Source organism: Dicentrarchus labrax, unplaced genomic scaffold, assembly GCF_905237075.1.
Source record: "Dicentrarchus labrax unplaced genomic scaffold, dlabrax2021, whole genome shotgun sequence".
NCBI lineage: Eukaryota > Metazoa > Chordata > Actinopteri > Moronidae > Dicentrarchus > Dicentrarchus labrax.
Window position 1 is genome coordinate 22,638,247 of NW_026136721.1, and position 15,299 is coordinate 22,653,545.

Below are 15,299 nucleotides of genomic sequence, written 5' to 3' on the forward strand. Positions count from 1 at the left end.
GTGTGTGTGGCGTGCGTGCGTGCGTGTATTTGGATGTACAAGTTTTCTTTCCTGTGCTACCCTTTGTGTGTGTATGTTTAGCTGCGTCTGTCAAGGTGGGGTCGGGATGTGGTCTCCATGGCATCCCTGGGTGCGAACATCCTCCCCTTGTCATCACCGTAGTGACGGCAACGTGTCAGGTTGTTTAGGAGACGAGGGGAGGGAGGGAGCGTGGGGGAGGAGGGGAGAAGAGGCTCAGGGGTCTCCCTTGTGTAGCTCAGTGTCAAGGTCGCACACACACACACACACACACACACACACACACACACACTGTCAAAAAACAAACACACACATGCACACAAACAGCCGCATGCCAGCACACACATAAACATAAACCAACCAAAACACACACACACACACACACAAATATGCTGTCAAACCTGAGGACAGGACGGGGTGAGCGCAGGGGGACAGGGCGACAGGGTTACCCATCTTTAGACGTGCTGTTCCTACATGTCCACTGAGACTGTGTGTGTGTTTGTATGTGTCAACCAACGAGAGTGTGTGTGTCACAGACTGAATGATTGGGAATACACAGAGAGAAGAACTTGTAAACAACATTGTTTTGACTTTCATCGCTGTTGTTGCTTTTGTGTTTCTCCCTTTTATTTCTCTGCAGTATACTTCACACTGACCACAAGCACCGCTGCAAGACTGAGCGAGAAGGGCTTAGAGAGAAAGAAAGAGAGACAATGAGAGAGAGAGAGAGAGAGAGAGAGAGAGAGAGAGAGAGAGAGAGAAGGACTGAGAGAGAAAGAGAGACACTGAGAGAGAGGGAGAGATGAAGAAGAAGAATGGCGGTTAAGGATTGAAACACAAAAGCAGCATAGAAGGCGGAGTGGAAAGGGAATGAATGAATTAGTCGTGGGTCACTGGTGATTCTCATTAAAAACAAATTACTAATGTTGAGGAGGGACAGCTGTGCTACTGTGGCTGGTTTCTAATGATACACAGAGAGACACACACAACACAGGCACAAACACACACACATATAGGTGCACACCGAACGCACACATGCCACCCCCCTGGGAGCACTGTCAGCCATAGTTTAGACAGACAAGAAGGAGGAAGTGGCGATGCTAAGTACGCCCCGTGAAGACACACACACACACACACACACACACACACACACACACACTCCAGTGGGAATTTACACACATGGTCACATGTATGTACACTTACAGAAGGGATGATCGGTGGCTAGAGAGGTGGCAGAACTGTAAAAGTACAATGGCACTCTTGCTATTGAGAAAAGTTGAAACTGTTTGAGTCTGTGTATGGTGCGTGTGTGTGTGTGTGTGTGTGTGTGTGTGTGTGTGTGTGTGTGTGTGTGTGTGTGTGTGTGTGTGTGTGTGTGTGTACTCACCAGGTACCATGCCAGTGAGGGAGGGGGTGGAGTAGCTGCCCTGTCCAGTGGGAGGAACATGAGGAGGGTAGCCTGGCAGAGTGGTGCTGGCTAGGTCTCGACCTGTAATCATACATACTTTCATCAATACTTTATTGTAACATTGTCAAATTAACTTACATAAATGTGGGGACCATAAAAAAAAAACTCTCTATGATGCTCTGAAAACTGGTCAACATCTCTACAGTAACAAGTTACTGTTTGTTACTTTCCACTCCTCACAGTTATTTTACTCAAAATTAATGTAGGAGTGTTTTAATATTGTTAAAATGCCACTAATATCACCTTGAAAAAATGCAGGATCTTCACTGAAAAATCCATACGGGAGAACATTTAGGATGTCCCTCTGTCTTTTGTTTCTTTCCTCCCTGTTTTCCACCCGCTGATGTCTATTAATTTACCAGCTCCCCCTTTTCTCGTTACCACCATCTCCCCCTCCTTCCTCTGTCTGTCACTTGGTGGATTGGATATATAACTGCATTAGACTACATGACAGTGTGTCGGCCCAAATCATTTCTCTATGTTTGCACGCAGTAGACATTGGGAGTGCGTGGAGAGGGAGCCCTCCATTCATCATCATCATATATACACACACACACACACACAACCGCACACACACACACACACACACACACACACGCACACAAATGCATCGACACCCTCCTCTTCCCCCTTGCACACACACATTTATCATCATCATAAACAGCTCAGATGCTAACACCATCAATCCCATTCACTTCCCCTCCACTTAACCACCACTAACTAACTGAGAGGAGGAGGAGGAGGAGGAGGAGGAGGAGGAGATGGGAAATAGAAAAGAGAACATTAAAGACAAGGAGAATGGAAAGATGGCGTGAAACAAACCAGAGAGAACAGGAAGGACAAAGAGGAAGAGTAGAGGAAGGGGACAACAGCAGTGGTGGAAAAAGTATTTCTTTACTTAAGTAAAAGTGCAGGTGCTTTGAGCTAAATGCTAATGTCAGCATGCTAAGATGCTCACAATGATGATGCTAAAAATGCTGATGTTTAGCAGGTATGTTAAAAATCTTAGTGTAGCGTGTTGACATAAATAGTTCATAAATAAAAGTCACGTTGCACTCAGATGGATTCATTTCATTTGTTTTATTTTGCCATCCTGTCATTGTCAAGGTGCTGTCTGTCTGCCGTCTACTGTCTCCTTGAATCCATGTTAGTAGTAGTAGTAGTTAGTGTTAGCAAAATTATTACGTCATTGTGAGGGGGAATATCCATACAAAAGTTGTGGAGGCCTTTCACTTAAACCCAGAAATGTCAAACTCAAGAAGATGCTTAAAGAAAAGTCAGGGGCAGTCACCAAAAGATATTAGGATACTTCTTCTTGGGACCCGGCATGTCTGTATAAAATTATGAAGATATTGCAGTGTGAGTGTGTGAGTGTGTGAATGTGGCTGAAAAAATTTAAAGGATCCTTATCAAAATTTTTTCTTTATGGTATGTATTAAATATGTATTAAAAACTACTGACCGATTCATTGATGTTATCAGACGAGCCTTACTGGAAAACAAAAAACAATAAAGAGGAACCGAAAAAGAAGAAGAAATGTAGATATGATAAAGGGGAGAAAGGGAGAAAAACGTGTGGTTACTAATCAACCAGCATCTCTCTCCTCTCTTCCACCCTCTCCACCTCATATTTCTGTCCTCTTCACTTCCTATTTGCCTCTTCACCTCCCTCTGTACTTGTGTTTCTATCTCACAGATTCCCTCTGTACTCCAGCCTCCTATGTCCCTCTCTGCCTCCTCTCTCCTGTCTCAGTGTAGTAAAGTTTTTCTCGGTGTTTGACGCGACAGCGAGGCATTAGTGCAGACGGGCTACTCATCCGCTCAGGGTCAGTGCACAGGGCAAGGAGGAGAGGGAGGAGAGGGTGGAAGAGAGGAGAGATGGACTCTCTACAGCCCAACTTAGAGGGGGCAGACAGGGCCAGATCCTCTGAGGTGTGTGTGTGAGTGTGTGTGTTTGCGGTTCTGTGTGTGTGCGCCCAGTGTATTTGTGCATATGTATGCCAGTTGTGTTGATGTATCTGTTCTCCACTGCTTTGCCGTAGAGGTCAACAAACAAGTGCAAGTCTCCTCCGTGCTCACTTGCAGCTACAGATGAACACACATCCTCTGCCTCTCTTTCTCTTTTACTGTCTCCCTATCGAACTCTTCCACATCAAACAGCTATCAGAGCAACATATGTCAAACCTGGAGGGAATCGAGGGTGAACAATGTGTCCCTTTGCACTCGAGTGAACTGGGTGGAGTTCAGGGGGAAAATGAAAATGCCCTACAGATCTGTAAAGGCCTAAGAAAGGAAGATTAAATGTGTAAATGTTGCTCTACAGCGTGTGTCCGGAGTATCAACTCTTCAAGGATGCAATAACATTGCGTCAAACACACAGACGTCTGATCCCCTAGAGGGAGCTCTATTCTGAGGGAAAAGACAGGCAAAGAAATGCATGCATAATATTCAGAGGGTGTGTGTGTGTGAATATGAATGTGTGTGTTTGCATGCATAAGCAGAAATGGAAATTTTATCTCTCTCTCTTTTTCTCTGTCTTTCTCGCTCCTGACTTGAGCAGGTAATATTCCTCAGTGGTTTCAAAGGGCTAAAAAAGAGCCCTTTCCCAGATATCCCAAATTCCCAGCTCTATGATTCCCCTCATTACAGATGGGAACGTCGAAGCCTTGTTCAAGTGCTCCCTGGTCTACTCTTAATTAACCGCTGCCTCTCCCGGCGCCCCTAAATAGAGACACGGGAAGAGACGAGGCTCTCACTTTTCCTCTATCCATCTACCTTTTCTTTTCCTCCTTTCCTCCGGGCTTCTCTCCTCTCCAGAGATCCAAAGCACTGTGCTCTTTAAACAGGATCACTTAGAATCCATGTAGCTTCCTTCACTGCTGAGGTGGATTTAAATGGCATTTTGCTCACTGTGTTTGGAATACAAATTACTGAATGTATAAAAAAAATTTAATGCTGAGGTCAGACTCGTGCACTAGGCTTGATTTTCTGTTTTCTCTTTCATATAGTAACACAGAACGAGCAACATAATTCACTCCAAAAAGATACACGAAGAGATAAAGAGAGAAACATTTGCATCTTATCATTACTTTGTTGCATGGCGATTTTATATTCTCACCCAATATCTGACTCTTACTCTTTTCACAATTGGTTGTTGTTAATAGGCAAAATTGTTCTGCTGTTGCAGGTTTTTATGGGAATTTACAAAAATGATGGAAAATTTAATTTGGCTTTAATTTGACTTCTCTTACTCATCTCTTACTTACTTCTTATTCTTTAAAAAAAGGACTCAAAAAACCCACTAAAGCTGTCAAATTTGATTTGAAGTGCACGCAGTGCCAAGAAAAGCAAAAACAATATAAAGAAAACGAAAGAAAGCACACTTAATGCTCCTGAAACAGATTTGTTGAGTTCAGTTACAGCAGGCTACCTGACGAAGATGTAATGTTGACAATGTAAATCTTGTTTTAATTAGCTTGTGTATGTCTTTTTTCTTGATATAACTAGATTTTCTGTTGTATTCAATATATTTTAGCACAGGAGCGCAGTTGGATATCTTTCTTACCTGGAACGAGTGAATAGGACTGTGGACCCGACACGCTGGCTCCTAACTCCGCCCCTGTACCAGGATTGGCCAAACTGTTCTTCATCTCGTCCAGTCCACCGGTGAGTGAGGCCATGGCCGAATAATCTGACGTCTGGGCAGAGGCAAGACGTTGAGAAAAGTAAGGATAAAAGAGAACAAAAAGATCAAATCATGACATTTTCTGTTAGACACAACATGTATACTGTAGTGTTGGATGTTGCTTACAGCTGTGATCAATCTGTTTTTTATATCGTGCTACATTTCCAACATGCTGCCCCTACCTTATAGCAAAGAGCCATGAAGCTTTAGTATGAACACACACATACAAAAAACACACCTACAGAGAGTTTATTGATCTGTTTACAAAGACAGGGATTTACTGTACAACCAAGTCCAACAGTCTATAACCACAGGATCAGCTTGCTCTTTCTCTTCATCTCTCTCACCCTCACACACACACGCACACACACAGACACACACACATACACATCGTAAACACACACACACACACACACACACACACACACACACACACACACACACACACACACACACACACACACACAGTGATATCACATAGACCATGGCTAACACAAAGCCTCTTGTCTCCCCAGATACCAACAACAATAAGAACTGTGATCATCTCAACACACGTACGCAGTCTCCCAGTGCTCTTAACACACACACACACACACACACACACACACACACACACACACACACACACATCCACGCACACTCACGTGCACACACACTACACAAGTTAAAGACATATAGAGAATAGGGGAACTGAAGTGACAAAGCAATATCTGGTTGTTGTCTAGTTGTATGGTTTTTATTCTCTGTGCAAACTCTCTTGTGAAAAGGTATCAAAACAAAATAGAGGTCACAATGTTACAGTTATATACGTAATGGATATTTATTTTTTGCAAATATTAATGTTTTTTTACCATATGATAATCATTTGAGTCATCCTTTGGAGGTGTGACACTGCTGAAATTATTTACAATTATAACAGAAACCTAAACAAAGCTCAAATCTTTATACGTAGAGGTTAAATTGAGAAAATTAAGTTCTTCCTTCTGATTGCACCTCTCATAATGTTTATTTCCACACTCCTAGTACCAAACTACACCTTGTGTGCCATGCTACTTTTGTGCCACAAATTACGAAAAAATCACATTTGAAAATGCATTTTACAGTCTGTTCGTGCAAAATTAATTAAAATAGCTATCCACAATATAGATCATGGCCGAGATCATGGGGACAAAATTTTGAAGCAGCCTCTAAATGCAGACAAATAGACGGCTAATGGAAACTGTCCCCTCACCTTTGTCTGACCCTAACACTGAGCTATGACCCATCCATCCTCATCTCTCTTTTCTGCCAGTGTGTGTGTGTGGTGATTTAGAGTGATGGCATTGACAGTGATGACCAACTATATATAGATTAACCACCAATTCTCAGGGCTGCAACGCTCATGATGGTTAAATGACCTGCCTGCTGACTATATATGTGTGTGTGTGTTTGTGTGTGTGTGTGTGTGTGTGTGTGTGTGTGTAGGTGTGTGTGTTTATATGCTGTATTTTTCTGTATATGTATCTGTGCATAGAGAAAAACAAAAGGAAGCTATTAAAGACCCAAAACTTAGAATGTAGTTTTTATCTACAGAGGCAGCAGGTCGCCTTCCATAGAGGCTGCTTTGTTGAACCGCCATGTTTTTACAGCAACTCAGAATGGACAAACACTGGCTCTAGACTGGGCCTTTCACGTTTTTTGAGCATTTCGCAGCCACTGTAATTTCTCCTACATACTTTGAAGGGGAGAGTGATGCAAGAGAGTTGCGATATGCAAATACACCGCTAGATGCTGCTAAATCCTACACACTGGTCCGTTAAATGCAAGAACAAAATAACTTTAAACCTCTAAATTTGTGCACAAATGTAGTTATGAGGAGGCAAAACGAACCAGAAAAAGCTTGGATTAGCAGTAACTCTGATATTTCTAAAGCTTCCTCAGCGGGAATCAAAATGCATTGACATCATTACTAAGTCACAGCTAAACAGCTATTAGTGCAAAACAAAAGTGGGACACTTACACTAGAAGTGTAATTTACAAATCACTCATTCAAATTGTTTTGTTAAATTTATCTCACCAGACTTTTTGCTAAGTTAAGTGATCTTCATTCAAATAGAGCAGTAAATGAATGCATTACTGTTCATAGCACCACAACCCTGATCCGTACGTTCACCCTGTTACCTTCAGCTCAGTACAAAACCAGGTCTGTACACGTATAGGCAAGTATACAAGTATTTATAGTTAATAGCTCTGCAGCTTCCTATTTGTAATAGTTATCATGTTGTGATTGTTTAATATAATATACTTCCACAATGGCTGCAGCTTACTTTGTGCACAAACTGAGCAGATACAATTTCTCACTTTTCTGCATGAAATGGATCTGTTTCTCTTTTTTCTATGTGTTACTGCTGACCTGTGTGTGTGTGTGTTTGTGTGTACACTAATGACAGCAATCAGAATTTCCTTTAGGTGATGAGGTGAGAGTTTTGCACTGACCCTTTTAATACCTCTGCATCTGTGTGTGTACGTGTGTGTGGACGTGTAAGTGTAGGCGTGTGTTTGTGCTCACTGACCTCTTAAACACCCCTGTGCTCGTCAACACACAACACAACCACTGGACTGTGACCTGCCAAATAAGAGCTTACCCAGTACACTACACACACATCTCTCTCTCTCTCTCTTACTCTCTCTCTCTCTCTCTCTACACTTCAGACATGTTTTTAAGCCCCACTTTTCTCTCCCACACACACATACACACATCACACCTGTAGTTTTTTTTCCACCCATATCACACATGCAACCCCTGCACCCCCCTCCTTCCTCTCTTGGCCGCTCTCTGTCTTATTATAATGGTGTCTAATGTGTCCATGTATCCATGTAGATGGGGGCCAGGCAGCAGCAGCAGCAGAGAAGAAGGGGTCTGCCGTGGTAATTGGCCATGATGAAGTTTGGCCAGTGGGGTGACAGGCCCGCTAAGGAAGATGGATCATTCTCATTCGGCCCCGTAAATGTTGTCAATTCCACCACTCATACAGCGCCATCAGCCCTCATCAAAGAAGAGGGACGCAGCTGCCGGGCCGTGGAGGGGTTGGGGTTTGGGGGTTGTTGGAGGTGGTGGTGGTGGTGGTAGGGGGGGGATTGTACAGGGCAGGATGGAGGGTTAAAAGAAAAGGTTGCAGGGGGGAGCTGAACCTGGGGCAGGAAGTCACAGGCCAAACGAAGGATGAGAGGAGGAATGTAGTTATAAAGGAGCAGAGAGATGGGATAGAGATGACAGAGCAAGGTGGATCCATGTAAGACATGAGAAAAGATGTGAATTGTTAATGGAAGAGAGCAGAAAATAATGTGGGAAGAATTGCAACTGTAAGAATGAGGCCACATTCAGGCCAAGATTAGCAATGGGCAGTGTCGTCCAGAATAAAAGAACATAGCTCAGGGTGCCCTGATAGCTCACCTGGCCTAGTCCTTGCTGCAGCGGCCATGGGTTCAAAACCGACCTGTGGCACTTTGCTGCATATCATCCCCTCTCTGTCCCCCTTTTCAGTCTATCTTCACCTGTCCTATCCAATAAAGACAAAAAGCCCCCGAAAATGAGGCCAAAAGTGATTGATTTTGTATGTAACTGATTAGCATTTCTGGCCGATGTCAATTGGACACAAACAATGTCTGCTAGCTTGTGTTTTATTCCAAGATTTACAATACATAAATACAGGTTTCCCATTGGCTGATTATTGCAGTCTGCTTCCTCATGCTTCACTTTCAGTCTCTCAAAGCATCTTTATGACCAACACAAAGATGCTAAGCTAACCAATTATACCCTAATGTTCGAAAATTAGTATATATTTGAGTAGTCCTTTAATATTACAGTATGGCTGCAAGTGTTGTTTTCTCTCTCTCACTCACTCCCTCACTTACACACAGCAGGTTGGTCTACTGACTCAGATCTGGGAAGGTAATGGTTTGGTCCAAATTTCACATCAATAACAGATGAGCCCTAATCGGCCCTCTGACACACACACACACACACACACACACACACACACACACACACACACACACACACACACACACACACACACACACACACACACACACACACACACACACACACACACACACACACACACTGGTCCTGTTGGCTTGCCTATTTGCATAATAGTATTTCCCTTTTTCTCCATTCCCCAAATAGCTCCCGATTTCTCTCTCTCCCTCTCTCCACATTGTCTTGTGTACTCCTGATGGAAAAAGGCTTGACTATAAACAAATACAATTCCCTCAGAGGCCCACAAACTGAGGCAGGGATTGCGGGGAAGGAATTCATCTGTGCTCAAACTGAGCGTGGCGGCAGTGGGGAGGATATTCATTCCCTGACAAACCAGATGGACGTCAACTCTGGGGAAAGGCTGTAAAAGTTCATACATTTTGAATGAAAATTTGGGCTAACAGTTCTATTTAATGAATGATTTATTGATTTAAATTTTGAAATGAAATATTAGTCCATTAATGGCTTATGCCTATTTTGTTGTTTCAGGTACAGAGTAATGTTCACGTCACAGAACTGAAAGGGTAAGGCTGTTTTTTTGGTTTGTTTGTTTTTAGAGCTGGTGAAATTGCATATAAAGTCAATGGAAAGATGGAATTTAGGCTAAGAGAGAAGAGAGACAATAGGAGAGACACTTGAGTAAAATACACATGGTTGGTATGTCCGTTGCTAGATAGCTTACAGCTGACATCTGTACACTGACTGTTATATATTACACCTCTTCTGATTTTGTACAATAACGCGAGGCAAAAATGTACCTCGCTGTCTGAACACCTTGATGGAGCTTATTCCTCTGTGCCATAGAGCTCCATTGATGTCTAAAAACAGTTGCATTCGGTGACATGCTGTAATAAACATGGGTGTTCCCACATACACCATACTGTCGTAAATGAAAAGGTTTTAGGAAATTACTGAACCTTTTTTTTTAAATAATCTTTTTTATTTTTGCAAGTCAGAAAGTATTGAGAGACGGACTAACACATTTGGTTTTGTCTTTTCTTAGGATTTGTTGTTGAGTCTGTCAGCTTCCTGACCAATTTAACCATCTCCATCGTTCCAAGGAGATCACCTTTGACCTCTCTACTCCTTTTTAAGCTTTTTAGATGAAGAGAAAGACCAGGACTTTGTCTTTTTGTTTCTATATCCCAGTCAGCCGCACTGACTGGTGCTGTGGGCGTTTGGACCCGGGGCAGCATGGATGGGTGGGGGCTCTGTCAGCCCTCCTGATTTATCACCTGGGTAATAGGAAGTGATTGAAGGGAAATTCAAATGAACTCTCTCTGACAGGCACACATGCAGACACACATAGGAGCACGCACACACAAATTAATAGTGGGACTTAATAGACTACAGGGAAAAGGGGAACAAGAGCAGGAGAAGGAGATGAGATAAAAGAATGGCTTGTTAGAGGGAGTAAAGATAAAGAAAAGGTCTCAGACAAACAGGATAGGAGAGTAACTACTGGTGACAGATAAAATAAGATTTGCTTGTGAGGAATGTGAGCAATTTTACTTTTTATCTATTCCAGTGGGATGAAGGAAGAAGAAATAATGAATGAGGCTCGTGTTTCAGTGCAAGAAAGCTAAAAGATAATGAGGAGCTTGAAATAGCCGCTGAAATTACAGTATATTAGTATACCATTTAATATACTGTTGGTACCTGAAATTGAGCCACCTTGCACCTCTGTTTCTCTCTTACTTGCTTGCACTCTGTCCTTTTTTTTCTTTCTTTCACAAACACATACACACTAACTCACACTCCGTCAAAAGGCACACCCACATGCTGCACACACAACAGCACCACCACCAACAGCAGGGCCAAGTACATACCAGGCATCTTTTTTAGGAATTTTCAGTCACAACACAGCTTGACCCTCCTTGACCATAACCCCACCAGCATTGCCCCTCTCTCTCTCTCTCTCTCTCTCTCACACACACACACACACACACACACACACACACACACACACACACACACACACACACACACACACTCAGCCCACATACCAGAGAGGCTGAGCTGTAGCTGTCAGTGTGTCAGTGTTAGAGGGTATGACTGTCAATCACTCCCTCTGGGAAATGCAGGCTGGGAAAAGGGGGGTGGTTGACTAGACAGGATGAGAGAAGGGAGCGGAGGTAGAGGGACAGATAGTGATGTAGATTTGTATGTGTGTGTGTGTGTGTGTGTGCAAATGTGTGTGTTGCTCTTTGTAATCACAATGCAGCTCTGGTTTGACCCCAGGGCGACCGGCAGTCTAAAGCCCCTATCCCCGACCCCAGTGGCTTGACCGGGCTCAGGGAGGACACTGACCTATGAATCATGGGTATTATAGTCTTGAGTCGTAGTCTATAGAGCTACTAGAGCCAATCCCTGTCGACCTCTCGCCCTGTGCCACTCCATTCCCCATGTCGGTCAGAGGGAAGTGAATGGGCTAAAAGGAGAAACTCTGCCCTATAGGTCTAAGGCTGTAGCCTATGTGACTCCATATACTACTACTTCTTTAGTGTGTGTTTGTCATCTTGCCCTTGGCATTGACTGAATAAATAAACATGAAGTAGGGACATCTTTAAAGGATGTGGAAACAAAAGTGTCATTTTTGGACACTGCAAAAATATTTCCTTAATATCGACTGGAGGGCTGCAGATTAAAGGACATTTAAGAGGAGATAGAGTGGAATATAAATGCTTGTTTGTGGTTGTTTTGTTATTCAGCATACTACTTACACCTGTCTATTCCACTCAGATTTACATTAACTTGCTGCTTGGGAAAGGGTGGGAGGTCAATTTAGATGCAACGTTGAGACACACTTTTTCTTGCTCTCATTTTTTCATCTTTTTCTCTCTCATGCAAACAACACACACGCATATGCAGCTCATTCCCAAGATGCATCAGCATGCGGACAGCTCCATCGCCATCCCCAACCAGCAGGAAGTGAGGTCATAATGAGAGCCAGGTCAATATGCTCATTAACCCCTGCGGTGTATCTAGATTATTGGAACATCAATAGGCCAGGCCTGACTGGGTCTCCATTGCAGCCGTCACAATGTCTATCAGATCACAGCCACTCACAGCGGTCCGTCAGAGAAACACGGCTTGATGCTGACATTCTCACATCACTCAGTGAAAAGCAACATAGAAGAAGCAGAAACAATCTATTGCTTTGGAGATATAATTAGTAATGTTTATGTTTTTAATATGCAATCTGACTAATTTCTAACATGACAAGACTGACAAGGCATGGCAAGGCATAGCAGGCAGGACAGGCTGTTAGCTAAAAGCAGAGACAAGCATTGCATCTAGCATCAAGATGGGAGATAGGGCATGTATACGTAAGTTGTGTTAATGAAGTTGCTTTTCTAAATAAACTTAATATAAACAACATATTTGTGGATCAAACATACAGACTTGTTTGTCCACTGATGAACTAATTGCCCTCTATGATACCTAAAATGTCAAAATATCCATGAAGAGTCTCACTACATGCTCTTCTTTCCTTTGTATTTCAGTTTTAGTTTTCAGTTGTTGTATTAATTGTGTATTTTGCATTTAGTAGATGAGATTAAATTACATTAGATTCGACATTTTTGTCTAAAGTGACTTGAAATGAATGCATTCAAACTCAATAGGAAGAAGCAATAGTAGCAAAATCACTATTTAAAGTATTAGCAAAGCATAGCTATGCAAGCATGTTAAATTGGCTGTTTGACTTATCAAACCCAAAACACAGACTTGGGATTGGGAAAGCCAAACTGCATAAATATGCAGCTTAAAAGCATCCCTGGGGGTGCTGTGGCAATGCAGGAGTGGGTCCACAAATGGATGACCCACAAGGTGGCACTGTGTGGAGTACTGAATTAGCCAGGCTATAGTCTGTGGTGACCATCCCTTGACTCTGTCAGTCTCACTCATAAGCTTTTAATGGAAAGTTTTTTTCCTGCATTAGTTGTATTTTTCATCAGAGCACCCTACAGTCTGGTTGACCCTTGACCTGTTCCCAAACTTAGCCTCAGCCTGCACGGTGCCACGCCCTTACCTTGCCAGAGTCAGGGCTCACATAGAGGTCAGAGGTGGATTGGATTGGACAGGGTGGCTGCCTGTCAAACAGGCGGTCCAATACCTCGATCTGCTGCGGTGAGAACAGCTCCCCTCTCATCTGCTTCCTGAGGAAGTCCCGCCCACTGTGGCCGTGCCCGTTGGCCAGCGGTGACTCCTGCAGACCTAAGACAGGAGAAAGGAGCAAGGTTAGAGGGGATGTAGATCAAGGATATTTAATGGAGGAGTAAGAGAGTGAAAGAAGAAAAAGAATAGGTTTAAAAAGAGGGAGTTAAAGAAAGTGTTTGTGACTACTATGTAAAACAGGCCGACAATAATACAGGGAGAAGTGAAGGCGTGGGTTGATAAAATATAGCACTGAGGAAGATGTGGAGAGAGAAGTTTGAGCAAAGTATGGACTCAAATGAACCCCAGTGAGCTGATTTAGGACTGAGTGACTTCATAGATTGTGGAGACTCTGAGAAAATGCTATACAAATGCAATCCATTACCAAGCATACGCTGTCTCTCCTTCTTGATCTCTCAGAAGTACACTCTCGCCTTTCATATATACACACTTCTCCGTCCCTCTTGTCGTATCACCCATACACACACAGACACACAAATATATATTGCTGTGGTATCAGTATTAGACTGTGAGCTCTCGTATCCTGCAGTTATTGCAAGGCTGAGGGACTGAACGAGACAATTATAAGAACTCTGAAGAGTCGCGGCCCACAAATGATTAGAAAGAGAGAACGAGAGAAAAAGATAAAGAGAAAAAGGGGATGAGGGTGAAAATCCCCCGCTATAGAGCCAATTCATCGCTCCAAACCGCTCCTGAGAGCCTATTTTAGTCCTGGGGGTCACTGTGTGTTTGGTGTGTGTGTGTGTGTGTGTGTGTGTGTGTGTGTGTGTGTGTGTGTGTGTGTGTGTGTGTGTGAGTGTGAGTGTGTCCGGTGGCAGGGGGAGTGATATGACAGGCAGGTGGAGATGGGGAAGGGGCTTCAAATATATATTTTTTTCCATTTGAACTGAAAATACAGATCCATTTGTGCCAGACTGTCAGACAGAAAAAACAACGAGTGATGTAACAAGAAAGAAAGAAAGAAAGAAAGAAAGAAAGAAGGAAAGAAGCCACATCCCCATTAAAGAATAATTCCACATTATATTTCCCAAACCTTAAAAGACAACTTCACTAATTTAGCATCGTACTCCTATAATATTCTCAGACTTATGATGGACAGTTAAAGGAAAGGATCAAAACTGCAGCAGAATATATGTCATCTTTTCTATTCCACAGACTCTTCTTCCTTGTCAAAACCTGACGCCTACATTACCCACAGTGCAACGTGACTGCCAACAGGTCATAGATTTGGGTGTCTTAAGCTTGTAGGCTAATGTAGCCGGCTCCTAGATTTTTATTATTTTTCTTCATCCTGTCTTTATCCCCAACTGACGCTGACTAAAATGACATCACAGACCCTTGTAGAAAGGGAGAATTTTAGTAACATTTTGCAACATCGTCTAACATTGACATTCTTGTCAAAATATAGTCAAGTATATTTGGAGGTGTACTCTAGGTCCAACAGACAGTTTGTCTTTGTTTTCCCACAAGTTTAGCCTACCTGGGGCTCTTCAGGCTGTTCATGTGACTTGCCCGACTTTATTTTAGTCGTGTTGCTGTATTTCTACATCTTAGCGAATAACTGGATGTGTGCAATGTTATTATTACCGATAGGAATGATGGGCAAAACTATGAACTTGACATCCAAGTTGTACTGAACGAGAATTATCCTTTAAATGGCTGATATTATTTAACCCTATACTACAATTCCTCAGCTGTATAATACTAAAACTGGTTGCAAATGGTATTTTCCCAGTTTGAGGTGGAAACCTTTTGAGAACTTAAATCTAGACCTGGTACACTGGCACAAGGAGTGTTTTTCAGTTCATTTCAAAGATTTAGTAAACCTCAAATCATGGGACAGCATCTCGCTACTAACAAAAAACCCTCTCACACAGTGCTGCATAACTCACAAAACCTCGCTACACCTTTTCAGTACACAAAACCTCT

The 15,299-nt window shown here is 42.8% G+C and overlaps 1 protein-coding gene across 5 annotated transcripts in view; it reads right to left on the bottom strand.

Annotated features, from left to right (window-relative positions):
• pax5 (paired box 5) overlaps nt 1-15,299 on the bottom strand; it is a 56,245-nt gene that overhangs the window by 11,682 nt on the left and 29,264 nt on the right. For 3 of the 5 annotated variants that reach the window (XM_051384979.1, XM_051384983.1, XM_051384980.1), the window contains exons 6-8: nt 13,225-13,409; nt 5,051-5,183; nt 1,406-1,507 (exon numbers count right to left, since the gene is read on the bottom strand). In XM_051384979.1, coding sequence (XP_051240939.1) covers nt 1,406-1,507; nt 5,051-5,183; nt 13,225-13,409 — 420 coding nt within the window. The remainder of the gene's footprint in view (nt 1-1,405; nt 1,508-5,050; nt 5,184-13,224; nt 13,410-15,299) is intronic. The other 2 variants (XM_051384981.1, XM_051384982.1) reach the window with 1 other exon arrangement.